Source organism: Ovis aries, chromosome 3 (genome assembly GCF_016772045.2).
Source record: "Ovis aries strain OAR_USU_Benz2616 breed Rambouillet chromosome 3, ARS-UI_Ramb_v3.0, whole genome shotgun sequence".
Classification (NCBI taxonomy): Eukaryota; Metazoa; Chordata; class Mammalia; order Artiodactyla; family Bovidae; genus Ovis; species Ovis aries.
The window spans coordinates 217,906,701-217,933,836 of NC_056056.1; the positions used below are offsets into that span (position 1 = coordinate 217,906,701).

The following is a 27,136-nucleotide window of genomic DNA, read 5'->3' on the forward strand; positions in this document are numbered from 1 at the left end:
CTCTTGATGAAAGAGAGTGAAAAAGTTGACTTAAAGCTCAACATTCAGAAAACGAAGATCATGGCATCTGGTCCCATCACTTCACGGGAAATAGATGGGGAAACAGTAGAAACAGTCAGACTCTTTTTGTGCTCCAAAATCACTGCAGATGGTGACTGCAGCCATGAAATTAACAGACGCTTACTCCTTGGAAAAAAAGTTATGACCAACCTAGATAGTATATTCAAAAGCAGAGACATTACTTTGCCGACTAAGGTCCGTTTGGTCAAAGCTATGGTTTTCCCTGTGGTCATGTATGGATGTGAGCTGGACCGTGAAGGGTGAGTGCCGAAGAATTGATGCTTTTGAACTGTGGTGTTGGAGAAGACTCTTGAGAGTCCCTTGGACTGCAAGGAGATCCAACCAGTCCATTTTGAAGGAGATCAACCCTGGGATTTCTTTGGAAGGAATGATGCTAAAGCTGAAACTCCAGTACTTTGGCCACCTCATGCAGAGTTGACTCACTGGAAAAGACTCTGATGCTGGGAAGGATTGCGGGCAGAAGGGGATGACCGAGATGGTTGGATGGCATCACGGACTCGATGGATGTCTGCGTGAACTCCGGGAGATGGTGATGGACAGGGAGGCCTGGCATGCTGCGATTCATGGGGTCGCAAAGTCGGACACGACTGAGCAACTGAACTGAACTGATGCTATTTACCTCTTTGCTACTCTGGTTCCACCTATTTACTTACAAGCCATAGTTTTAAAGTTTTTGCCAAATCAACACGGCTTCTTCAGTTTTGATTTAACTTTTAGAAGTTTATCAGCTATCATTAACTATGTTTGCCTACTTAACACATGCACTTCTTTTAAAGTGTGCTTTATTGGTTATAAATATTGCTACATATTTAATTTTAAAATCACTGCACCAGTTTTTAATAAAAACTAATTTTTTTAGTCCCTTATTGGTTGGATGGCATCGTTGACTTGATGGACACGAGTTTGAGCAAGCTCCAGGAGTTAGTGATGGACAGGGAAGCCTGGCGTGCTGCAGTCCATGGGGTCACAGAGTCAGATACGACTGAGCAACTAAACTATTGGGCCCATTACAAGAGGACTAACAAGCACTTCATCACAACCAGTGATGTGACATTCCTTACTTAACCAATGCCCTTCAAATGAACGTTTCCCATTTTTTAAAGTATCTCAGTATAGGCTTCCTTGATGCCCTCTCCTGTTTCTGAATATGGCAGAATTGCTTACCTCTGAACTGCTACCTGAGGATATGTAAAGCTCCGTTTTACTTAACAGAATATATTTTTAGGGGTCCTTCTTAACAACACTGTAGAATCTAAAGTATACTGTGCATGAGTGATAGACATAGAAAATATAGGACGTGCTGGAAAAAAAGGGGAGTGACGGTGGTGGGAACAGTCAATATTCAGTTTGAAGCCATACTTTATTTTTAATGTAGCTAGAAATATCCAGTAACTATGTATTTTTAAGCAGAAAAAAATTCCTTTACTCTTCCTTTTTATATAGCATCATTGGCACAAGAAAAGGACATTTCTGGTTTAGAAATGATGATGTTGAGTTCCTACTGAAACAAAGCACGTGCTTTATATTAACGTAGAAATCTAAAAGCACAGGATTACATTTTCAGAAAAACAATTTTACTTTTACGCACTTATGTTAGAACACACTTAGGTAATGTATAAATCAAATAAAAAATCCAGCAGTAGCTGGTCCTGAGGTACTCACAGCACACACTGGAAATTTTGAGAATGGAGAACACACATTAACAAAAGGAGCATCAGCAAGCTCAAATTCAGGTTTATATGCTGAGTATTTCTAAAGGGTTTAAAATGCATGCTCAATCAGCATAGTTTTTTCTCACTTCACTGATGCATTTCTATTTGCTTGTATACAGCAAAGGGTGAGAACCTGAATTATCTTATGATTTCAGAAATGTGTTCCATGGAATTTACATCACTGCTCCTACCACTGATTCCTCAAAGAAGCAAAGTATAGGGGGTCTCATCCCTTGAAATTTCTGTTCAACACTGGCACTTTAAATTGAAAGATAGCTAAGTAGAAACCTAGCAATTCTTGTTAACAGTGCTTGGACTTAAGTTTCATGTAATGTAAGAATTGGATGTACAACAGAAAATCATTTTCTTTATCCTTGGAAGAGAGGAAAGGGGAGTAAAGAGAGTTGCAGTATTTAAGAACTGAATAGAACAATGAATCTTTCACAATGCTGACAACTCCACAATGAAGAATCATCGTGAATCTCAATAGTGATTAGGAAGTCAAGTTTCCCTTTCTGCGTATCAATTAATTCAAAACTCTCCAAAGATTAATACTACAGGATAAACTCAAACTGCAATAGGTATTTCCTAAGTAGGAGACCAAACATCAAAGGGAATCCCTTCTTCCAAGGTCCTTTGATATGTTACGATTTCACCAAAGAGAAAATCTAACACTTAAATATGAAATCTCTTCGCCAAGTAAGAAACTGAAGCTATTATCGGTATTACCCTACATAGTCACTGTTTGTATTAAACATTAAACCCAGCATTAAATATGCCTGCACAATTATGCTATGAATAATGATAGCAATGATGTTAGTCAAAGAGGACCATCTTTAGCCCAAGAAGAGTAGGAAGAAAAAACTGAAAACGAGCAGAAAAAGCAGACAAATTGGGCATTTTCTGATGTGTAAAGGACATTTTTAAACACAGAAATACAGAAAGGAAAACATTCCCCTATTTCCCCTATGTGGAAATACGAAACATTTATTTCAGGTATCAGACAAGAACAGAGCTAAGTAATGCAATTTTACTGCAGCATTATAAAAACCATCCCTCCACCACAGCGTAAGATTTAACTGCATGTGCGCAAGGGGACATGTGATATAAAATGTAGTACGATGACTGCTGCCCTGCCAAGTACTTCCAGTCCCTCCCCAGGCCCTACTGCAATACTGGTGGTCCCAAGAGTTCCAGAAGCAAATCATTTAAGATAGTAACAACAAAGCAATTAAAAAGACAAATCAAAATGCCTCAGTAACCATATGTCCAATTCAAACTTTATCTATTTAAATGTTGTATTTGTCTCCCACTAACAAATCTTTATTTCACTCAAACTTGGAACAATAAATCTTCCACACTGATGTATCTTACTTGCCTAATTAATTCAAAGGAAAAAATCAAAATCATTAGTAAAGAAAAATGTAGGGGTTAATACACCTTTTTAAATATTTTTAAGGTTTAAAAATTGCTTAAAGTTTTAAATTTCTAGTAAGAAAACATTATCTGAATGAATACCCTAATGGCAAACCGCTGTAAAATGTTTTCAGCTGCATCTGGGGCAAAGGGGTAGGGATTATCTTCAAAGCACCCCAGCTTTCTTCATGAGAAGGTCAGAGGTACACTGGTTTGTATTATTGCAACATCCATTAGGTGATCTAAGTTGCTTTTCCTCCAGCAGGGCTTTATGTCAGAAGAGCATTATGCTTGACCTCCAAATTTGGCTGACAATTTACTGATGAGATTCATAACCTTTGGGTTGCTCTGATATTTTGACATATTTGCCGGGTTCTGGGCCACATCCTGGAAGGCCACCATAACTTCTGGATCCTGCAAAGAAAGGTATATGTATATATATTTTTAGTATTAAAAAAATATTCTATGGGTCATCAATTTTATTATCCTAAACCCTATCTCTTAGACCTATAGTTCTGATATACGGCAGAAACTGACACAACACTGACAGCAATCATCCTCCAACCTTCCTCATGGCTAAATCAACTCAGATTTGGACAAACCCCTGAAGCATAAATATCATTAATGCGCACTTCAAAGTCAAACTCGACTATGTCACCCAAGACAATTGAAAAAAGAGGTATACAATTTTGATATAAAGATAAGGACAACTGGATATAATTACCAACTATTGCAGAGTATTCCCTATAGACTGCTTTTTAAAAACTTGAACTACTCATTCTGAAAAACAGAAAATGAACGTCACGACTACATAATAAGCTACTGGGTAAATTCAGCTCAGTAAAATATGGCTATCAGAGTAACCTTAGTATGTTCCCACATGGAATTATGAAAAAAAGATGTTTAATGATATAAAGTTCAACTTTGTTCTTCCAAGTCTTACCTGCATGGCTGCAAGGACCTCGGGATCACTAAGAATTTCATTGAGGCCAGGCATTCCCGGCATTCCCCCTCCCATTCCAGGCATTCCTCCAGGAAAATTACCAGGCATTCCCCCAGGAAAGCCGCCTGCAAGAATAAATGAGAGATCTGTATAGACACCAACCATATTCCCAAGTAGTCTGGGAGCGTATTATTTCCTCTGATAAAAACATGTGCATGCACAAAGAACAAGGCTGCTGCTGAACACTAAACAGTCTGAACATTCAAACTGGAGGCTACAAGATGTAATTTTTATCATCAAATTTTCTTTTTAAAAATAAGGCTGTAAATACTTATTCCCTAGTAACAAAACTAGAGAGAAAGCTAATAGTCCTTTGGAATTATAAAATTGAAAAGTCTAATGTTGATATTGGAGAAGGAAATGGCAACCCACTCCAGTATTCGCACGGGAAATCTGATGGACAGAGGAGCCTGGTGGGCTATAGCCCATGAAGTCGCAAAGAGTCAGACACGACTGAGCGGCAGAATACACACCAATGTTGATATATGGCAGAAACTGATACAATATTGTAAAGCAATCATCCTCCAATTAAAAATAAATATTTTTTTAAAAAGAAGAAATACAATTAAAAAGTATAATAAGTCATCTTGTATCTTCTCAGTCTTTAATATTATTCATCTGTTTCAATTTAAAGTCGTGTTTTTCTTCTTAAAAACAATATTCTTCTAAGCAGTTATTCCTTCAAGAACTACCCTAAATACATGTTATAAAAAGTTGTGGATTTTTGGAAGTTCCCTGGTGATCTAGTGGTTAGGATTTGATGTTTTCATTGCCGTGGCCTGGGTTCAATCCCTGGTCAGGGAACTGAGATCCTTTAAGCCACACAATGTGGCCAAAATTAAAGAGGGAAAAAGAAAAAGCTTATGGATTTTTTAATCTTCACCCAAATTACATCAAAATTTCTGAAAGTGAAAAAAAAAGCTGTAACAAAAAACAATCTAATTCTAGTATATTTTTAGATTATAAACTCAAATTTTTCTACTCAATTTTTCATTACCATTAATCTTTACATTCACTGGAGATATTCTAAAGTCACAATTAACACACTATAATAATATAAAGACATCCTAAAGAGAAATACAGGTAACATTAACATATTCCATGGATCAAGTCATTACAAGTAAAGCTACTCTAAAGAAGAAATATACACAACAAAGTGATTTCCATCTGTCTCAACAATTCAAACATGCCCATAAATAACTAACAATCACAGATAAGACCTAATCAGATAAGGAGACCTGAAAACAACTTCTAGTTTCTTACGCTGCTGTGACTTTTTAAAACTAGTCTCCACAAAAATTACTGACCCAAAGCAACAACAGTGAGACAGCCTGCTTGTCAAATCTATGTCATAAAGCCCATCATACAAAAAATTATCTCAAGTGCTAGCCCACAGTAGTGGTCATTTTCTAAAACAAGCAACCTGATATGAGGTATTAACTTATAAACAAAAAGTAAGCCATGAGCTAAAATCTATTTTCTTGCTTTTGCTCCAAGTCATCCCCACCCACTTTTTTAGTTGCCGGCACATGACCTTTCACAACAGCAGCTACCTTTTCTAGCCTCTGATCACGTAAATTCTAAGTAGAGAGGTGGTGTGTACCTGCCTCTATAACTCTTCACAAGAAAGCTAGTTACTTTGAAGCTGCTGATTCCCCATTACAATGACAAACTCAAAAAAAAAAAAAACAAAAAAAAACCTCTTCATCTTTACATAAATGTCACACTGCCTCAATTCAGAAAGTATCCAAAAATATACTGAGTACCTTTTTAACAGCTCTTCTACCTATACTGCAGAGGCCTCTGCCGGTGGCTCAGACAGTAAAGAAGGTAAAGAACCTGCCTGCAATGCAGGAGAACCAGGTTTAATCCCTGGGTGGGGAAGATCCCCTTGAGAAGGAAATGGCTACCCACTCCAGTACTCTAGCCTGGAAAATTCTATGAACAGAAGGAGCCTGGCGGGCTTTAGTCCATGGAATCGCAAGGAGTTGGACACCACTGAGTGACTAACACTTTCACTGCCAGTATTCAATGCTTATAGGAAAATAATATACTGTATTTCCAATAACAAAATTTTACCAAGAATGAAACTTTCCCAGGGACTAATGGTACTAAATACAATATACACACCTGAGCCCGAAAATGAGAATAATCCCCAATTATCTACAATATTAGGAATTTTAATTTTTCTTTCAAAATACCTGGAAAAGAGCCATACTGAGATCCTGATTGTCTTCTGGCTTCTTCCTCCTTTAATACAAAAAGGAAATAAATTACATAGTAAGAAGTCTGCTGTTCATGCCTACCTTATCCATACAAACCATGAAAAAACCGTAAAATAAACTAGCTAGAGGAGGTACAAGAATGACAAGTTTCAAAAGGCAATACTGGGCTAAAGACAACATCCCATCCCTCAAAAAACCAACTTTCAATTGGATTCTCAATGAGGAAGTATTACTTTTGGTGGGCTTCCCAGGTGGAAGCTAGTGGTAAAGAACCCGCCTGCCAATGCAGTAGACATAAGAGCAGGTTCAAACTCTGAGTCGGGAAGATGCCCTGGAGGAGGGCATGGCAACCCACTCCAGTATTCTTGCCTGGAGAATCCCATGGACAGAGGAGCCTGGCAGGCTACAGTAGTCCACAGCGTCTCAGAGAGTTGGACATAACTGAAGCAACTCAGCATAACTTTTGCTAATGATTTTAAGTAGTATTTTGGACTTGGAACTAAAACTAAAAAATAACGAGTCAATTTTAAATAGCTATGAATTCACTACTAAAACAGAAGGAATCATAAAACTTAAAATCAGGGCATGCATTCTAAACAAAGCAAATAATACTGGCAAGTTTTAAATTAATTACCTGGCCAGGAAGAAGTCTTGATTTTAGGAGAACACAAGCAAGGATAAATTGGTGCTATAAAAACTCACTTAAGAACTTGAAGACTAAGCAATGAAGGGAAGGAAAACCTCCTTTTAAGTAGTATCACTATCCCATAGAACTGCAGCCAGCTCTTTTTATTTTAAAAAAGCCAAGAATTAGAATGATATCCAAAAAAGTCTAATCTACTATATTTCTCTTTAATGGTTTAGGTACAGAAATCTTACCCTCTGGGCTCTCTCATGTTCTTCCCGAGCCTTCTTAACCCTTTCTAGTCTTTCTTTGATCTCACGCTCTTCACGTTTTCGCTCATACTTTCTCCGATGTTCAGCAATTTTCTGGGCCTAGGAAAGAAACAGTCACAGAAAAATGTCTTCTCTGAAAATGGAATAAGGTCAACACAAATCAATAGTTTTGTTAAAGAATTATTTTTCTTTGGGGAAAGATTAAACTTAACACAGTTCTGAAAAATTAATTAAGTTTATCTTACAGAAAAAGACCTAACTCAGCCACAAGCGGATGGTGGATAAATTCTGGGTTAATGAGGCCATCATTAAAGGATGTGAAGAGGGAACCATGTCTGGGCAGCTACAGTTCACGTGCCGGCAGCAGATCTTAGAGCTACCACGGCCAAGCAGTGAGACTCAGAACCTTAATGACAATGTGAGTGGGCTTCCCTGGCAGCTCAGCTGGTAAAGAATCTGCCTGCAACGTAGGAGACTCCAGCTCGATTCCTGGATCGGGAAGATCCCCTGGAGAAGGGACAGGCTACCAACTCCAGTATTCTTGGGCTTCTCTGGTGGCTCAGACGGTAAAGAATCCGTCTGCAATGCGGGAGACCTGGGTTCGAATCCTGGGCTGGAAAGATTCCCTGGAGGAGGACATGGCATCCCACAGCATTCCTGCCTGGAGAATTCCCATGGAGGGAGGAGCCTGGCGGGCTACAGTCCACAGGGTCTTAAAATTTTGAGTCAGACACGACTGAGTGACTAAGCACAGCAGAGGCTTATCAATTGTGACACAGAGACAAGAGGCTGGGATTTGAAGTTAGAGGAGTGTTAAAAATTTCAAACAATTAACTAGTGCAAAGATGATAAACAGATGTCAAATTGCATGGCAATTCTTGCCCAATACCTGCCATGGGAAGGCAGAGACTGGGAACACATATAGCAGTTATTTCCCACAGTTTAATTATACTTAAGTTTTCCTCATCAGTCAAATGAGGGGGCAAAGAAGAGAAGTATGTTAGTTTTAACTATAAGAATCAACCAGGCACTAGTACAGAGTAGATGTCAAATACTTGGAATCTAGCATTTATTCATAGAATAGAAATCTAAGATTCATATTCGACTGTTACTTTAGCTTCTTCATGATTATTTAAGAATTTGCGTTCTAGAATATTTCACTCAATAACCTTGTTGATTTAGCCGTTATAAAAGAAAGAAAATCAAATCATCTGACAGATTAAATTTAATAAAACTTCCACTATCTTAAAGTCTTTGAGAGTAAATTCTTCAGAGTGGAATTTCACACAAAAGGAACGATTTGCCATATAGATGCACTAAGTTATTTTAACTAACAATTTTAGACAGAAATACAGACAAGCCAGACTCAATCTTGTGTCACATTTTCTAGATTTTCTGTTTTCTCCTCTGTAAAAAGTTGATGTCCCCTTTACCATTCCTAATTTTCTGGTTATAACTTTGCAGGCCTGCAAACAGAGCCTGCTGTAAATAACTGAATGAGAAATTAAAGCATGAAAATTCAATGAGGATCCTGAATTCAACACAAATTTAAGTGATTACAGACTGTAACTTCTAATGGTTGTTTCTTTGCATCTGCAGTAAATTTACTGCCAAGGGTTAAGTAACAGAGCCAAGGAGTATCACCGTAATGACTTTCCCTTCCTTTACTTTAACATACCCTTGGTTGAACTTCCTTCAGCATTGCACTAGCATCTTCATCATAATCCAGCTTACAGGCAAGGGCAAGATCATGGGCAGCTTCTTCCCAATGGCCCAGAAGTCTGAAACAGATTTAAAGTAATTTTCAGAGGCCTTTATCCATATTCATTTATGTAGCACAGTGTCTTTCTTATAAAAAAGGACTGTAACAGAACAGGTTTAAGTTAGATAAGGAACTACAAATTTTCATGAACTAATTATTACATTTCTACTCTATAAAAATTTAGTATGAGTTTATTTCCTCTATGGTAACTGGGAAGCTGTTTTACTAAAAAACATTTAATAACTTTAAAAAATTCTTTTTAATTCAGAATATATTTTTTAAAATTATGTAGAGCCACAATTTCCAACTCATCAAAAACAGAGTTAAGGGGTGTGGGGTGGCTCTGGGGCTAGGGATGGTGGCGGTCGCTGTTGCGGCGGCTTCAGAACCAGCAGGAGGAGCCCAGGGAGCGCCGTAAGATGGGCCGGCTCCCAAGACAGTGGAGAGGACACTGCTTCTTATTACAGCTGCTCAGAAGCCCTGGAAGCTCAGATATGGGCGCTCCAGCCAAAAGCACAGAAGGGTGCAGGGCAGTCACAAAGAAGCCCCTTCTGACGCCCCAAGGAGTAAACCGACCCTTTCCAGGATCCAGACCACCACAAAGCAGTATGAAATCTGTTCATGAGAGGAGTCAGGAATGCCTTCCGCCAAAAAGAGACGTCCCCATGACCAACGAGGATATGGGGAGAACCACCAGCTGCTCAACTAACCACACACCCTCCAGTGATGCCTCTGAATGGTCCCCAGGGGTTGTGGTGGCCGGGCAGAGCCAGAGTCAGCCTGGGGGGCAATGGAGCTGAGGCCACCACTGGTTTGACCGTGGACCAGCATGGCATGCTGTATAAGGTGGCTGTGCCACCTGCCACCTTCTCCCCAGCTGGCCTCCCATCTATGGTGAACATGAGCCCTTGCCCCTCAAAAACAAACAAAAAACAGTTAACATGATGTGTATTTAACATCTAACTTCTATATGAGATAGGGAACAATACATGTGTACACATTTTATTTAAAATAGAAGATGAATAAGAAACTAAAGTTTGGTGAGTGAGTGAGTGAAGTCGCTCAGTCGTGTCCGATTCTTTGCGACCCCGTGGACTGTAGCCCACCAGGCTCCTCCGTCCATGGGATTCTCCAAATGGAGTAGAGGATAGCAATGGAAATGAGACTTCTCCGGGTATACCTATTAACTCAGTTTTGAGTCTTTAAACATGCAAATGTTTCACATACTCAAATAAGAACAGACAGAAATAAAACAAGCCCTAACCCTGAACACAAGCAGAAATAAAAAGAGGCTACTTGTTTATCACATTGACAACATTAACCATGCAGGAAAAATTTATGCAAGTAATTTTTAAAATAGCATTTTGACTATATCATAAGTGAGATGTATCCTAAGGATAAGAAAAAACTACCAAAAAAAACCAAAAAACCCACTTAGAGCATGTATCACTTCTTAAGGCATGATTCTAGAATACTGTCAAAAAATACAAAAGGCAAAACACTTAATGCTGAATTTTAATTGAAAATGTCAGTATAAACTCAAAATTTTAAAACTTTTTACCCCAAGAACATTATATTTTTAAGTTAACTGAAATGACAGTGGTGATATCCTGGAAACAATAAACATACCTAAGTGGCCAAACTTCAGTTTTCCACAAAATAGTCCCATTAAGACAAACCATGATTTCTTGGAGAAATGGTCTGTTCCAAGTCAAAGTACAGAATGACTTCTTGTACCAGTAGACAAAAGAAATGCTCAAAGACAAATGGGGTCTTTAAGACAATCCACAGCAATGCATGATCTTTCGTATACCCAGAGAGCATTAATAACAATTTTCCAATCTTTTACCTGTATCTTTAACATTGTCTTCATAATCATTAGAGCTACTTTACTGAGTCACCTAATACAACTGCCAACATCCGCTGGATCATCTAAAAAGCAAGAGAGTTCCAGAAAAACATCTATTTCTGCTTTATTGACTATGCCAAAGCCTTTGACTGTATGGATCACAATAAACTGTAGAAAATTCTGAAAGAGATGGGAATACAGACCATCTGACCTGCCTCTTGAGAAATCTGTATGCAGGTCAGGAAGCAACAGTTAGAACTGGACATGGAACAACAGACTGGTTCCAAATAGGAAAAGGAGTACATCAAGGCTGTATATATGCAGAGTACATCATGAGAAACGCTGGGCTGGACGAAGCACAAGCTGGAATCAAGATTGCCGAGAGAATTATCAATAACCTCAGATATGCAGATGATACCACCTTTATGGCAGAAAGTGAAGAGGAACTAAAAAGCCTCTTGATGAAAGTGAAAGTGGAGAGGGAAAAGTTGGCTTAAAGCTCAACTCAGAAAATGAAGATCATCATTTCCCATCACTTCATGGGAAATAGAAGGGGAAACAGTGGAAACAGTGTCAGACTTTATTTTTCTGGGCTCCAAAATGACTGCAGATGGTGACTGCAGCCATGAAATTAAAAGACACTTACTCCTTGGAAGAAAAGTTATGACCAACCTAGATAGCATATTGAAAAGCAGAGACATTACTTTGCCAACAAAGGTCCGTCTAGTCAAGGCTATGGTTTTTCCAGTGGTCATGTATGGATGTGAGAGTTGGACTGTGAAGAAAGCTGAGCACCGAAGAATTGATGCTTTTGAACTGTGGTATTGGAGAAGATTTTTGAGAGTCCCTTGGACTGCAAGGAGATCCAACCAGTCCATTCTAAAGGAGATCAGCCCTGGGATTTCTTTGGAGGGAATGATGCTGAAGCTGAAACTCCAGTACTTTGGCCACCTCATGCGAAGAGTTGACTTATTGGAAAAGACTCTGATGCTGGGAGGGATTGAGGGCAGGAGGAGAAGGGGACGACCGAAGATGAGATGGTTGGATGGCATCACTGACTCGATGGATGTTGAGTCTGAGTGAACTCCGGGAGTTGGTGATGGATGCGTGCTGCTATTCATGGCGTCGCAAAGAGTCGGACACGACAGTAACTGAACTGAACTGAACACAATAGGTCCCAAGCATGTTCACCTCCATCTGCACCCGCCCTTGAAGCACAGAACTTTTCCAATCCAGTAAGACGTAAACAGCACAGGACACTTCACCCCAAACCACAAAGACTTATCCATATATTAAACTTTGCTTTCAGATCTGATTACTAATCTGGGTGAAATTCATTTATTTCCCCCTTATCTGATAGTTCATATTACCAAGCAGTGATTGAAGTAGTTTCAAGTTATCGTATTCCTTCTTCCATAATATACTGGTTGTTTAATGTTAAGTTACAATGACAAAGTCTTAAAATAAGAGAAAGTTTGTAAGACACTGATATAAAGTTACTCTCTTTTCTTAGAGACAACTTTGAGAAAAATCCTTGGCTACATGTGGCTGAAGATGTTAACACTGATATTCATTGAATGGAGGAAGTAAAAAGAATTCTTATTTTCTTACTTGTTCCATATGACATAGAGTCTCTCAGTTTTACATATTGAGCATATACCATATCAGGTTTCTTTTTCCTTTTTTTTAATAAAAAGAAGGTATACTAAAATACCAGATTTAAATTTAAAGAGCTCTGAAAATAACTAGGTTCCGTTATTTACCTGTGCGCTTTCCCTCGCCACTTGTATGGCTGAGCTGAATCAGGATTTATTTCAATAGCTCTGTCACAGTCTCGGATGGCAGCATTTGGCTTCTGTAATTTGATGAAGACACTAAAAAATAAGTTTGGTGTTAAAAAAATATTCATTTCAAACAACAACATCTTTAGGATTGCCACAGAAGCAATTCTATCTAAACAAATAAGCGGAAATTAGCTCCTTTATTTAGATTTCTCACCTGGCTCTCTTGGCATACAGAATAGCCAAACGAGGATTTAGCTTGATGGCATCTGTGAACAAGTCAATGGCTTTCTGTAGTTCACCTAAAGTGAAACAAGTTTATTGAGAAATAGTGGATAAAAAATATTAACTGTTTATCTCTTTTATTAGCCTTTCACATTCCCCTTTTAGTCCAGTAGAAGACTAGTTTCTAAATTAATACACAAAAGTAGCTCTTCAAAGCAAATCTTTACCTATACTGTAAGTCACCCAAGACAAAGAGAATTTTGGGGAACACAACTCCCCTTAAAAATATCAGAATACCACACTCTTGGTAGGACTTATTGACTTTTTAAATTAAGATAAAATCAAAGGCTAAGACAATTTTATTCCATTAATTTTCTTTTATCCATTAAAAGGATAAAATTAAACTTATAAAGGAAAAAGTACCCATACTACGTTCATGAGGCTGATATAGAAATTCAAAAAAAAACTAAACATATCAGAGACCAATAAATTATACATATCAGAGACGGTTCAAAAGCCAAAAAAAAGGGGGGTGGTGGTGGACTAGAACTGATGAAAGACCATACCCGTATTTTAAATTCATTTTCAGTATCCTCGTAGTTGGCTTTTGTTTATTAGTACCTTCAGTAAAGTCAGTTAATAAATAAACATAATACACAGGAAACTAGTGAGACAAAACAAAGAGGTTTAAAGTAAAGGCCACAATTCACTATGAAAAATATTTACCCAGTTAACTAAAGTGTTAAGGACCTTAACAGAACTCACGAAACAATGCAGAAAAATGTTCTGTCTTATCAGTTACTCCTACAGATGCCTATTAGAAGTTAGATTTGGATGTCTAACAAGCAATTCACATCTACCACGTTCAAAATGAAACTCTTAATTCCTACCCCATCTCCAAATTTATTCCCCTACCCTACATTCTCAACTAAACACTTTTTATGTATATAATAGGATAACACAAGTAAATATATTAGAGACAAAGATTTTGACTTTACAAACTAAATGGCTCCTTCGTTCAGTCTAGTTTAGAGGTCAGCAACATTTTCTAGAAAGGGCAATTTAATAATTATTTCAGGCTTTGCAGACTAACAATAGTAACTATTCAGCTCTGCAGTTTTAGTGGGAAAGCAGCCTCCAACAAAACGTAAATGGGTGTGGCCCATGTTCCACCAACTCTATAAAAACATGAGGCTGCAGTTTGGAAACTCCTGATCTACCCTCAAGCCCCAAATCTTGCAGTTATTCTCGACTGCACAATCTGAAACCAAAACCCCTGTCTCTACTTTTAAAATATATCTAGAATCTAACCACTCCTCATTCTGTTAGGTAAACAGAAATCCTAGGGGGTGGGGCTTTTAAGAAAAGATTAGTGTGGAAAAGGAACGGTCAGGAAGAGAAGTGGCTGGGATGAACTGCTGGGTACAAATTGAAAGTTGAAACAGGTGAAGACGACCTTTATACAGAAGCAGTAAAGCATAAGTAAAGGAACACTGAAGGAAAGTGAGAATGGAAGATTAATATTCAAAAAGAGAACAAGGCTGGGACGGCAAATATGGGATCTGACTCTAGCAGGTCTTATGCTATAATTATCTTCAAAACGTATGCAAAAGTTAATTGCAGGTTACAAGCAAAGAAGTGTGTAACAATAAAAACAAGTTCTAAGTAAGAATAACCTAGGAACAGTGATCAGAAAGCAAGAGAGACATTTCAGGTAGACAACCGATTAAGGTACGGCAATCATATATAGGAACCTGAGTACCAGTCAACACTGAACTCATTCTAGGGCCTTCCCTGATGGTGTGGAAACCATTGTAAAATAAAACTTTAGTCATCTTCTAAGTCGATGGATGAAGTCCAAATGCACAACAGCATCTATTCAACAATGGCATTGTGACACTAAGCCACAGGTATGAAGAGGTCTGCTTAGTACCCAGTTACTAAATAATTTGTTGTTATACATTTTAAGTAATTAAACAATATACTTATACTATCAGCACTCTCCCATTCTGATAGGATTTTCTGAAGAGGTTCTAACATGCAGAGACTAGAACAAGACTGTTATGTCAATGGACAGTATTTGTCAAGGGTTTTACTATGTAAAAAGTTGAGGATCACTGATCTAATACCCTTTGGGGTGAAGTCGTCCACCTTTTAAAAGCCTCTTGTCAGGTGAAAAACACTATAGTTAAGAAAGCACAGTCTTGGAGTGACAATCAGGATCTGTCCACACTCTGAGGCAAGATAATGATACTTGAGTGCTCATTCCAGCCTCTCTATCAATGGGCAAGAGCTGAGTGGAGAACAGGACACTTTCTTCTCCAGCACAAAATACCCAAAAAATTTAAATTCCCTTTCACTTGCCCATTATTAACAGTTACTGTAGCAGAAAACTAGAGAAGAGAATATTCAGACTACTACAGAAATACAGCAAAGAGAAAAAAAAAAGAACACTCACCATCATTTAGGGCATCAATGGCAGCCACTTTTTTATCATTTGCCTGATCCATCATCTCCTCAGTTATCTAGGGGGAAATTGAAGATCAACTCAGAATTAGTAGAAAAGCAAAGAGAAAGAGGAAACAATTTGGATTTTCTTAGGGGTGTAGTAATCACAACTCCCATTTTCATTCATTCGTCTCTGGTCTTCAGGGAATAAAGAGGATAATTAGTAAGAAATCGTACAGGATACATTTTAATCTTTCATACTAAACAATAAATTTCACTCCCTGTATACTCTGCCCTAGACATGATTTTTGCTCCCCTCCATCCTGATCAGAGCAGGTTTTTGCCAACCTAGTTTTTTCAAATCTTTTCTAGTTATTCACAAGTATAGGCATAGCTTTTTAAAAATTGTACTTTGCAAAGAAACACTGCACCTTTTACAAACTGAGGGGTTTTGGCAACCCCAGGAGTCTACAGGAGGTATTTTTCCAACAGCACTTGCTCACTTTGTGTTGTATTTGCTATGGTGATCTGTGATGTTACTACTATGACTTGCTGAAGCCTCAGATGGCCAATTTTTTTTAGCAGTAAAGTACTTTTAAATTAAGATATGCACATTTTTAAAGATATAATGTTATGGCACACTTAACAGACTACAGTATAGTATCAAGATAGCTTCTTATATGCACAAAAAAATTTGTGACTCACTTTATCCTAAAGGTCTGAAACCTAACTCACAATATCTTGGAGGCATGCCTGTACTATAAAACCCGGTCTCCTCACAAGTGAAAAAGTTAGTTCCTAAGAGGCTTGAATCTACACAAGAAAAGTGTCCCATTCTTTTGGTCCGATAACCATCCATGAGCACCTATACTAGACAGAACAAGACACTGTACAAGATGTTGACACTACAAAGATTATTAATGACAAAAACATAGCAAATGTCCTACAAGAAGCAATTTAACAAAAAAAAATCCACTCTATCACCATCACTATAAAATATGCTGGCTAATTCATTAAGAAAATGATTTGTCCCGGCAAGAAAATGATTTGACAGATTTAAAAACTGGAAGGAAAATACCAAGCTGTCTTTGTACCTAGAAAACCCAATAGAACTGACAAGTTATTAGATTTGCTATGACAATTGAATGAAGTTCTCAGATACAAAAGCTACATAAAAAATAAACCCAGAGTTCTTCCACATCTGTAGAAGTCAATTCTAAAATACAATAGAAGAGGATCCCATTCTAAGAGCACACAAGACTTTCAAGGGAGGGGAAAGGGCAAGAGATAAAATTCTGTTAAAGGACACAGATAAACACTATGCTCATGAAAAATCTACTGACTACATCAATCTTTCCAGTGGTCATGTATGGATGTGAGAGTTGGACTGTGAAGAAAGCTGAGCACCGAAGAATTGATGCTTTTGAACTGTAGTGTTGGAGAAGACTCTTGAGAGTCCCTTGGACTGCAAGGAGATCCAACCAGTCCATTCTAAAGGAGATCAGTCCTGGGATTTCTTTGGAGGGAATGATGCTGAAGCTGAAACTCCAGTACTTTGGCCACCTCATGAGAAGAGTTGACTCGTTGGAAAAGACTCTGATGATGGGAGGGATTGGGGGCAGGAAGAAAAGGGGACGACCGAGGATGAGATGGCTGGATGGCATCACCAACTCGATGGACATGAGTTTGAGTGAACTCCGGGAGTTGGTGATGGACAGGGAGGCTTGGCGTGCTGCGATTCACGGCGTCGCAAAGAGTTGGACACGACTGAGTGACTGAACTGAACCTTAAGTTACTCAGTAAATTCAAAGCAATTCCAACAAAAATTCATACACATTTTGGACAAACTAAAAAACCCTTCTAAAAAGAACAAAGGAAAACACACTTGTCAGATAGTAAGACATCCTGCAGGGCCAGGATAATTTGTAAAAAGACGACTTCAGTTTATGGCAATACGGTACACATGATACTCTGAACAAGTCTAAAACACACCTTTCAAAAGCCATCTATGACCTAAGAATGTAGAAATCCTCAAAGAACAAGATTAAATGAAGACATGAAATTCAGCCAGGTGCCAGGCACTCCATCTGCTTTTAACATTGTGGAAGGTATCAAACCTGGTGACCTTGCAATTCTGTTTTTGAACATAGTGCAGGACACATGAAACAAAGTCTAGATTCAGGTGACACAAACGTATGCTGCCTACTCAGACAGCCTCCAAAACCAGTCGGGAACCCCAAATGCCTATTCCAAAAATAAACCTGTGCAAAGAGGGAGGGCTGTGTAGTGAGAAGAAAAAGAAATCTCCACTGAAAATTCATAACCACAGTCACATTACTTGTGTAGTTAAACATTCAAGGAAAAAACCATGAAAATTTAAAGTGGCCCTTGAGTCAGTAGCACCAAATCAGAGTGTTGATGGAAGCAAACATCTCTCTCTCTCCGGAGAAACACCTATTTAGGCCTCAAAAACTTTCCATAAAACATCCACACACACACAGTCTCTCTCTCGCGTGCGAACTACAATAAACAAAGTACCTCAATGAGCAAGAGTCAGAAAATATAACACGAGAATAAGACCAGCAAAACAATCTGATAAAAGAATTTAATGTTTTAAGACTATTAAGATAGATCTGAAAATGAGTAAGGAGCAAGACACTTATAAATAACCAAGTCATCTTTAAAATAAAAATCAAAGTGAAAATATCAAAATGAAAAACAAGCATTCAAATTCCAACTTTGATAGAACAGCTGATTAGACAAAGAAAGCATATGTAATTCATCAGTGTTAAAGAGATGGAACTTAATGATGAAAAGGTCTAATGTGTATCTAACTACGGCTCCTGAATGATAGTAGAGAGAATGGGAAAGAAGCCGTTTTTGAAAGAGATACTAGCTGTAAATACTCCAGAGCTTAAAAAAAAAGTTAATCACCCTAGGATTTAAGATGCCTAGTAAATCCCAAGTAGGATAAATACAAAGTATTATAAACCTAGACACACTGAGATGAACACCACCATTTTACGCAGTATGGCAATGATGAAATAGGACAATATTAAGTAGTGATAAGGGCCTGGACCAATCTTTTAAGCTATGATTAATACATTATACTGTTTCTCAAGCTCCATTTCATTATCAATCCCCAAAAAAGCTTACTAGGCATTTTGCCCTTACTTCTCACCTCCTCCATTTTAATTGTGCAGATATACTCCATACATGTTAATGTGTTATGATCTCTGGAATACCAATAACCACAGTAACACCTAAAGGTTTTTGTCAAGACCTGCCTCCCAAGAATCAATTTTCACCACCTTGAGATTAATATAGTGTGTTGTGACAAAATCATTTTAGAAAACAACTGGTACTAGATATCCCATTAAGAGGCAATTCCACTTGTAGAAATAAATGTGAGGTGAACTCTATAGTTTTAAGAGCAGGTCAACCAGAGGCAAAACTGAAATAGATTAACAGAAAACCAGCATTTTTTTAGAGTATGATTAAAAATACAGGGAGTTTTCCCAAATATTTTAAGTAATAAATGCTTTCCTAGATGCCTTAAGTCAGAGTAAGATTTAACATGCCCTTTTCCTAGGAGAAACACGTCATAAGATAACTGCAACAGGTAAGCTTTCACAGTCCTGACAGCAAATAGAAAATAAGCCATTGACTTTACCTCTACATTTTCATCTCCCATTTCTTGAGGTGCATCAGTGTCTGGTTCAATCACACCTTCATTGTCAATTTCTGTCAAAGTTAAGAAAATGACAGTAAGATCTGTGCTATCCAACATAGTAGCCACTGGCCACAGGAAGCTATTAAAAACGAACTAACCTTGGCTTGTGTAACTGATGAACTGAACATTTCACTCCAGATTAACTTAAATATTTTACTTTGTTAGTTTTATTTAAACCGATATACTAAAATATTTCCTTGTAAAACACAATTCTATTGTTTTGGTGAGATTACATTTCATTTTAATAGGCACATAAAGTATGTTATCACACTATAGTAGGTACCCTGCCAAGAGCAGAGTCTACACACTATTCCTAGTACGTATTATACACAGACACACCACTGATTTAGTCAATGTCGACAAACCGATTCAATGCAAATACTCCGTTCTACATACCAATACACTATACTTTTTTTTTTTTTTAATTTTACGCAGATAGCACAAGTTACTGTGAAACTGTTGTAAATCGTGGTAAAATATTTAACTTAACCAATTTCTGTCTTTGTAAACAGCACGGATAAATTTTAAACTCAAGGTATACTACTGACAGGGCTTCCCAGGTGGCACTTGTGGTAAAGAGCCCACCTGCCAATGCAGGAGACAAGAGAGATTTGGGTTCAATCTCTGGGTCAGAAAGACCCCCTAGAGAAGGGCATGGCAGCCCACTCCAGTATTCTTGCCTGGAGAATCCCATGGACAGAGGAGCCTGGAGGGCTACAGTCGCAGAGTCAGATACAACTGAAGTGACTTAGCACAGCAAGTACTACTGATACAGTATTAGGAAACATATTTAGCAAAGTGAATTTGATAAAAGCAGCTTCCTCTAAACAGTCAAAAAAGAATGAAATCAGAATTAGCTACCTGAAATCAGAATTCACATCCAAAAAAGAAAATTTTAATTCATTTTTAACAGGAACTGAGCTTGTGTGTGCACTCAAGCTTGTGTGTGTCTGACTCTTTGCAACCCCATGGACTATAGCCCACCAGGCTCCTCTGTCCATGGAATTCTCTAGTCGAGAATACTGGAGTGGGTTGCCATTTCCTCCTCCAGGGAATCTTTCCGATCCAGGGCTGAACTCTCGTCTTCTTCACTGCAGGCAGATTCTTTACCTGCTGAGCCAACAGCTTAATTCAAGCACAAAATGCTTAATTTTTTAGAAATGATTATAGTCACGGTAATTTTCATAAAACTGTAAGACTAAAAACTATTTTACAGTAAGTAAAAGATCTGATTAAGCCCCCAAACAACAAGCCCTTTCCAACATACCAAAGATTAAGAACCAATTCAAAATTTTAAAAATTTTAACTATTTTTTGTTTAGCTTTTAGATAGGTTCTATGAATTAAGAGACTATCCAATTAATAACTAGGGTATATATTTATAGTCTCAAAGGACCTCCAAATTTATGAAGAAATTTATCAGTTTGTAGTCTGAAAAAACAAAACCAAATAAAACCCCAGGCCCATGACACATCAATTCTTCTAAACTGAAGCAATATTACTAACATAGATGCAGATACTAAAGGAAAACAATTTTTTGGTACTTGATTCAGTTATTTGTACATTTTTACACACATCTAGAAACAGCTGGGTATGTGACCCAAGTTTCTCTACAAATTTTTTTTTAAACAAAAAAAATTGTTTTGTTTTTTTTTAAACAAATTTCATGTCTGAATACTGATCAAGTATTTCCAACAAAATGTAACATCCGCATTGAGATATACTATAAATATTTAAATACTCTGAATTTGAAGACCTACTATGAAAAATGGAAAAACAGCTCATTAACAATTTTTCCATACTGATCACATGTTGAAATGCTAATAACATTTTACATATTAGTCTAAATCCATTATTTGAATTAATTTCAACTGATTTTAATTTTTAAAATGCGGCTACTAGAAAATTTCAAGTTTCATATGTAGTTCATGTTATACTACTATTAGCACTGATTAGTCAATCTAGTAAAAAAATCAACACAGGATCATATTATAGTGATCATATTATATTATCAAATACACACTAACTACCATCTCCTCACCTAGATCACTTTCCTCACTTGATGGTTCGTCTGTCTTTATGTTTTCCTCCGCCTTCTTACTATCTGTTTTTTCTTCCTAGCAAAGGGAAGGCAAACAACGCTATCAGCATTTAATAACACACCCAATATATATTCTATTAATTTATACAGATTTATATATATATACTATTCACATACACTATATTTCAGTTGTTAATGTTCTATCTTGTTGCGTTTTAGTAAACTACTTTAGTTTTCTATTTTTATTGCTCTTTTTAAGTATAGGTCCACTCCCTTATCCAAACCATTTAGACAATGAGTTTTAGAATTTTAAAAACGTTAAGATTTTAGGAAGCTAATAAAGTGGATATACCACATATTATGCCTTACCAGGCACTGTAGTCCACAACTCCCCATAATCAAACACATAACTACTTTTGCAAAACAAAAAGTTTTAGCAGAGATACACGTTAAACACAATTTCATCTTCATACGTATTTATCATATGGCAAAATAGTCTATCTAGGGCTCAGAATCTAGCAAACTGACAAATGACTCATCTAAAAAAAGAATTAACTATTCCTGGAGCTTTTACTTCTCTCATTTCACCCCTCAAAGATAATGTTAAATAATAAAACGGCAAATTTTCTCATCAATTTAAGACAGCTAAAGAGAAAATTCTGAGGAGGGGAAAACCTTCTAGACATAGAGGCACAAAATAACAGAAAAAAGAATCCTGAAGAGAGCACTCTTCCCCCACCCTCATTTCTAAACTTTAGCTACCAGTAACCTCCCCCACGACTGAGTGACTTCACTTTCACTTTTCACTTTCATGCATTGGAGAAGGAAATGGCAGCCCACTCCAGTGTTCTTGCCTGGAGAATCCCAGGGATGGGGAGCCTGGTAGGCTGCCGTCTATGGGGTTGCACAGAGTCAGACACAACTGAAGCGACAGCAGCAGCAGTAACCTCCCCCAGCAACCTCCCTACTGTACACACCTTTTTGGCAAATATGCTAAAGCAACACCCTGAATCACACTCAGAAATACCCCTCAGGGAGTAGGCAGAAAAAATAGAGCACAACAAATTTGGGCTGTTTTTTCATTTACTTTCCAAATATTAATAAAGTACCAACAAAAATACTATACTACATGGTAAAAAATGATGATAATTATGAATGGGAATTCCCCAGAGGCCCAAAGGTTAGGATTCACTGCAGTTCCAGGTTTGATCCTGATCCTCAGTGGGGAAGTAAGATCCAGCAAGACATGCGGCATTGCCCTCCCCCACCCCAAATGATGAAGACTACAAACGCACACAATGACAGAGCTTACCACTTACAGCTCATGCATATAACATGCATCCAGCGTTTAGTATCACTTATTTTACAACACAGTGAACATTCAACCCCACATTCTAAGTGTCAAATCAGATTACAGAGATTTGACAGCAAAATAGAAATCTTATCGAGATCTTATTTCCAAATGATTTCTTGGAGAAATCAGGGGTGGTAATTTGAGGGCAGCAGGTGAAAAACATTCCTAAGAAACCTTATAGTACTTTATCACTAAACACACAAATGAAATTCGTAACTTACCTTGGTATTTTCTTCCACTTTAGTTTTATGAGCAGCAGGTGGTATTTTACCCCCCATGCTTGAGGAAGATGAGAAAAAAATATATTTAGAAAACTAAAATTAAATGTGCACCTTTCCCATTCTATTTAATGTGATAGTTATCAAAAAGAATCTTCAACTACTCAGTATCTTTGATACTGATAATGAAAAATGGCTCCTGTGTACCAATCACTAAATCATTACATAATCCAAAACACCTAAGCATGCAATTCAGCAGAGTGAAGGGATTTAATGATAAGGAACAAGCATACAAACAGGACAAAATTCTTTAAAATTAACTTTTCAAAAGAACACAGTAATCAAATATGAGTTCTTTTCAGTTAAATTTTAATGAAGACACTAGAATTCTTAAACTAAGTAAGTTTCAAAATGCAGCATTCCAGAATGTATTTAGGGTGACATCCAAACACAGTCCTAACAGTTTAATTCATGTTAAAACCTTGGGAGAGTATGGCAAAAACCACTGCAATATTGTAAAGTAACCAGCCTCCAATTAAAATAATTAAAAACAAAAAGCAAAAAACCCTGGGAGGTAACAGTCCTGCCAAGTAATGTATTAAACAAAATCTAACCCTAAGGAAAGATCAGACAAACCCAAATTGAGCTAAGTTCTATAAAACAACTGGCTCGTAATATTAAAAATTGCCAAGGTCATGAAAATCAGTGAGACTGAAGTACTATTTCAGAACAGAGACATGACAACAAAGTGCAACATGTAATTCTGCAGACTAGATAATATTAATGCATCAGTTTCCTGAGCTGATGACTGCACTGCAAAGGACAGTCCTTGTTTGTAGAACACACACCTAAATGGCACTGGGGACACAGTGTTGAAAACAGTTCAGGAAAAAAGTTCTTCATACTACATTTGCATTGTTTGCAAGCTAGAAAACAGTTTCCAAAAAATTTAAAACTTGGGAGGAAAACCCAAGAGGGTTTTATTCATAAACTAGATTTAGAATTTCTCACACTCCAAATTCTAGTTAACTACTGGAAGGTAACACCAATTTATAGGTACAGAAGTTTTATTTTATGCATCCAAGATTGAAAACAAGCTAGTTCCCTGTCAAAATTTCGAACTGGACTTTGTCAATACAGGCGTTTACATAGGACTAGTGCAGAGACCTTCTCCTGTGGGATCACAGAAGACTTCAGTCCTAATTCTCTTACTTTGGCAACATTCAGTCTACTCTGGTATAGTTACTGACACACATGTACAAAAAACTGGGTGCTATATTCTAAATTCACTGACAGTGCAAATGCATTCGGTTCACTTCATTTAAAATATCTGCTGAAACAAAGCTTTACTATATAGCACAGAGAACTATTGAAAAAGGAAATGGCAACCCACTCCAGTATTCTTGCTTGGAGAATCTCATGGACAGAGGAGCCTGAAGGGCTACAGTCCATGAGGTCATGAAGAGTCAGACACAACTGAGCAACTAACACATAATGGAAAATAATTTTGAAATATACGTATAACTGAATCACCTTGCTCTTCACCTGCAACTGTATTTCAATAAAATAAATACATATATTTTTTTTAAAGACAAAAAAAGAGTATTTGCTGAAGTCCATGTACTATGCTGGAGACCAGAATACAAAGATACTCCCTTTTATCTTAAATTACCATAAAATGAAAGGATAAAAAGCACCTACAAGATAGAATGTAGACAGAGTTGTCAAATAGGAGAAAACAGCTTCAGAAAACACTTCTGCCTCTAGAAAAACAAAAATACTCCAAAACATATTTCTGGGAAAGATTGTAGCCTCCCCAATTCCCACTAGCTACAGAGCCAAAATTTTTTTCTTCATATTTCTCTTTGTCCAGTATATTAAACTTATAAATTCTTAACACTAAATGAAGTTTGAAGGTATACATAATGGTAGAAATTATGGCAAATAAGCAAACAGATTGTCTAAGCCGCAGTATCCATGACTAATTTAGTACCGGAGTGGAGGAAAACCTGAAATGGAAACTGAAGTAGCCTTTAGGAATATTCTTAGACCTTGCAAGTCTCCACATTCAGCCCAATCTACTATAACCTTAGACTGCTTTAAGAAGGGTGATATGAAGGCAGAAAAGAGAGGAACTGAAACACTTCAGAGACCGCAACCATTTAAGTTTTAATTTAGATGGCAACAAGTAACAAAAGCTTGTAGGTTAGTACCTCAGCTTAAACGTTCAGAATTAGGTGTGTACACATGCCAAGACCCCTCATTCCATACTTAAGCCAACCAAAAGAGAAATATAAAAAGAACCAGAAAGAAAAACTGGAATTACCTACTGGAAACATTAAAATAAGACACAAGGTTATCTTTTTTTTTTTTAACGACACCTCAGAGTATTTTTCAGACCTTAAATCAGAATTCTCTTACATAGCGACCAGCTCTCCGTGATAAGTTAACAACAATGTTCTCAGATATGTTTTAACTTTTCTTCAGAGTCCTCTCTACCCATCTAGGGGTGGAACAAACCATGTATCCACTGGGTATAACGTTCACTTTTGATGCCAGTTATTTCTTTCTGCAGTATAGGTCCCTTTTTCCTGCAATTTTAAGAACCTGAACTGACTGTAGGCTCTTTCCTCTAAAGAATGGATAATAAGAGGAAAGCACACAAATACCTTAAGTGACACTTTTGGATCAAGTTACGCAATTAACAACTAAAATCTAGATCTCAGTTTCTAGTCCTGAAAATCTAACTGCAGCTCTTACGGGCTTTTTTCTGTCAAAAAGGAGAATCTGCAGAACAGTATTCTTAACTGTTAACAACTGTTACTAAGCTACTACAGTAACTAACTGTAAGTGTGCTCAAATTTTTACATAAGTATCAGGAGCAGAAATCTTACAGTAGCGAGAAAACTGGTATGGGTAAACAAGGACTGAGAAACTTAGAAAAAAAAAGACTATCCCACCACAAATAATGTTGATGGATTTGAACTTAAATCTCTTCATTAGAACAAGCTCATTGGAAGAACTAGTCTTTCAAATGTTGGCTAATCGTTGGTGCAGCTTTCCCTATAAAAATATTACTGAAGTAAACACATCAATGTTTAGGGTAGTACCTTTTAAGGGCCTCGTTTCTTTGTACTGTCGCTACGCATCACCGTGAGATGCAATTTTGAATGTCATCTCTTTCAAATTCCTCACCAGAGGTATTGATTTAAAAAAAATCATCTCGGGGAAGGGTTCCCTTTAAGTTCCCCTCCAAAACGCACAATACTAACCTCTAAATATCAAAACGAGTTTCTGTGTTTATTCATTTGTATTACTCAACAGATTGTTCTCATACTGTTTCATAGCTAGCATCTGGCACAATGCCTGTTCAATTAATTTCACGCTCGTAGCGACGTACTCTGGAGTTACAGATAACAAGAACAGACGGTGTTAACAAGCGGGTTCTTAAAAAATCATTTTTCTTACAGTGTTTGAAGGGATGGAACTGCCACTACCAAAGGACAAGAAGTGATTCCCAAAATAATTCTACGCACTTAGAATCGTAATCACATACAGCTATCACTTGTACCGTAACTTATTAACCACACCAATTTTTAAGAGCATAGTGCGTGTAAGAGTTGCTTTGTGTTACTGCGACTTCAACAGGACACCAGAGACGGCAAGAAAAACAACTCCACGCTAAAGAGCAGTCTTGCCGCCCTCCCCCTTCCCGTCTACAGTGTCCAGGTCCCCGCAACACCCTGCATCTCCGTATTTCGACGAAGACACACCCCTGGGCCACCTCAGGGTGCAGGCAACCCAGCTCTGCCATTTCTTTCCGTGCCCCTGAACCATCTAAGCGTCCCGATCCTCCATTAGCCCCTCGAGGTGGCCTCCAGGGAGTGAGCCCCGCCGCCGAGCTCCCCGCTCCTCTGCCCCGCGCCAGCTCGGGGCCCAGCACCCGCTCCGGCCGTCCCTCTTCCCTCCCCCCAACGGTCCTCAGGCCCGGGTCTCACCTCTCCACCCACTCCCTCAGGAAGCGCATCTCCTCGGTGTGCAGAACGCTGGGGTCCTGCTTACACATTTTCACGAAGGCTCGAAGCTCGCTCACTTTGCGGGGGTCCATAGTCTAGCGGTGGCGGGAGGCGGCGGCGCGGCGAAGGCGGCGGCCCGATTCCAGGCCCGGGCGCTACTTCAGCGTGACCGCGTAAAGGGGGCGGCTGCCGCGAGGCAGAACAGACTAGAACCTCCCTGGCCGCTGGCTCCGCCCACCCAACGGTCTCGTGACCCCGGGTCCTTCGCCTGTTCATTCCTACTCCCTCTGCCACTGTCCTGCGCACTGCTCAGAACCTTCTAGAAGCGTGGCTGTTCGTGCTGTTGCCTGCCTCTCCATACACTCATTCTTATATT

At 38.1% G+C, this 27,136-nt stretch overlaps 1 protein-coding gene across 1 annotated transcript; it reads right to left on the bottom strand.

Annotated features, from left to right (window-relative positions):
* Positions 1-1,422: 1,422 nt before the first annotated feature.
* Positions 1,423-26,941, bottom strand: ST13 (ST13 Hsp70 interacting protein). Its single transcript, XM_027968140.3, has 12 exons — positions 26,743-26,941; positions 22,748-22,805; positions 21,173-21,248; positions 19,073-19,143; positions 15,410-15,476; positions 12,944-13,028; positions 12,709-12,819; positions 9,013-9,115; positions 7,317-7,433; positions 6,414-6,462; positions 4,153-4,277; positions 1,423-3,623 (listed from the first exon to the last, which is right to left on the bottom strand). Exons 1-12 carry the CDS (start codon positions 26,850-26,852, stop codon positions 3,495-3,497), a joined length of 1,101 nt encoding a protein of 366 aa, XP_027823941.1. The 5' UTR covers positions 26,853-26,941; the 3' UTR covers positions 1,423-3,494.
* Between the last annotated feature and the right edge of the window lie 195 nt (positions 26,942-27,136).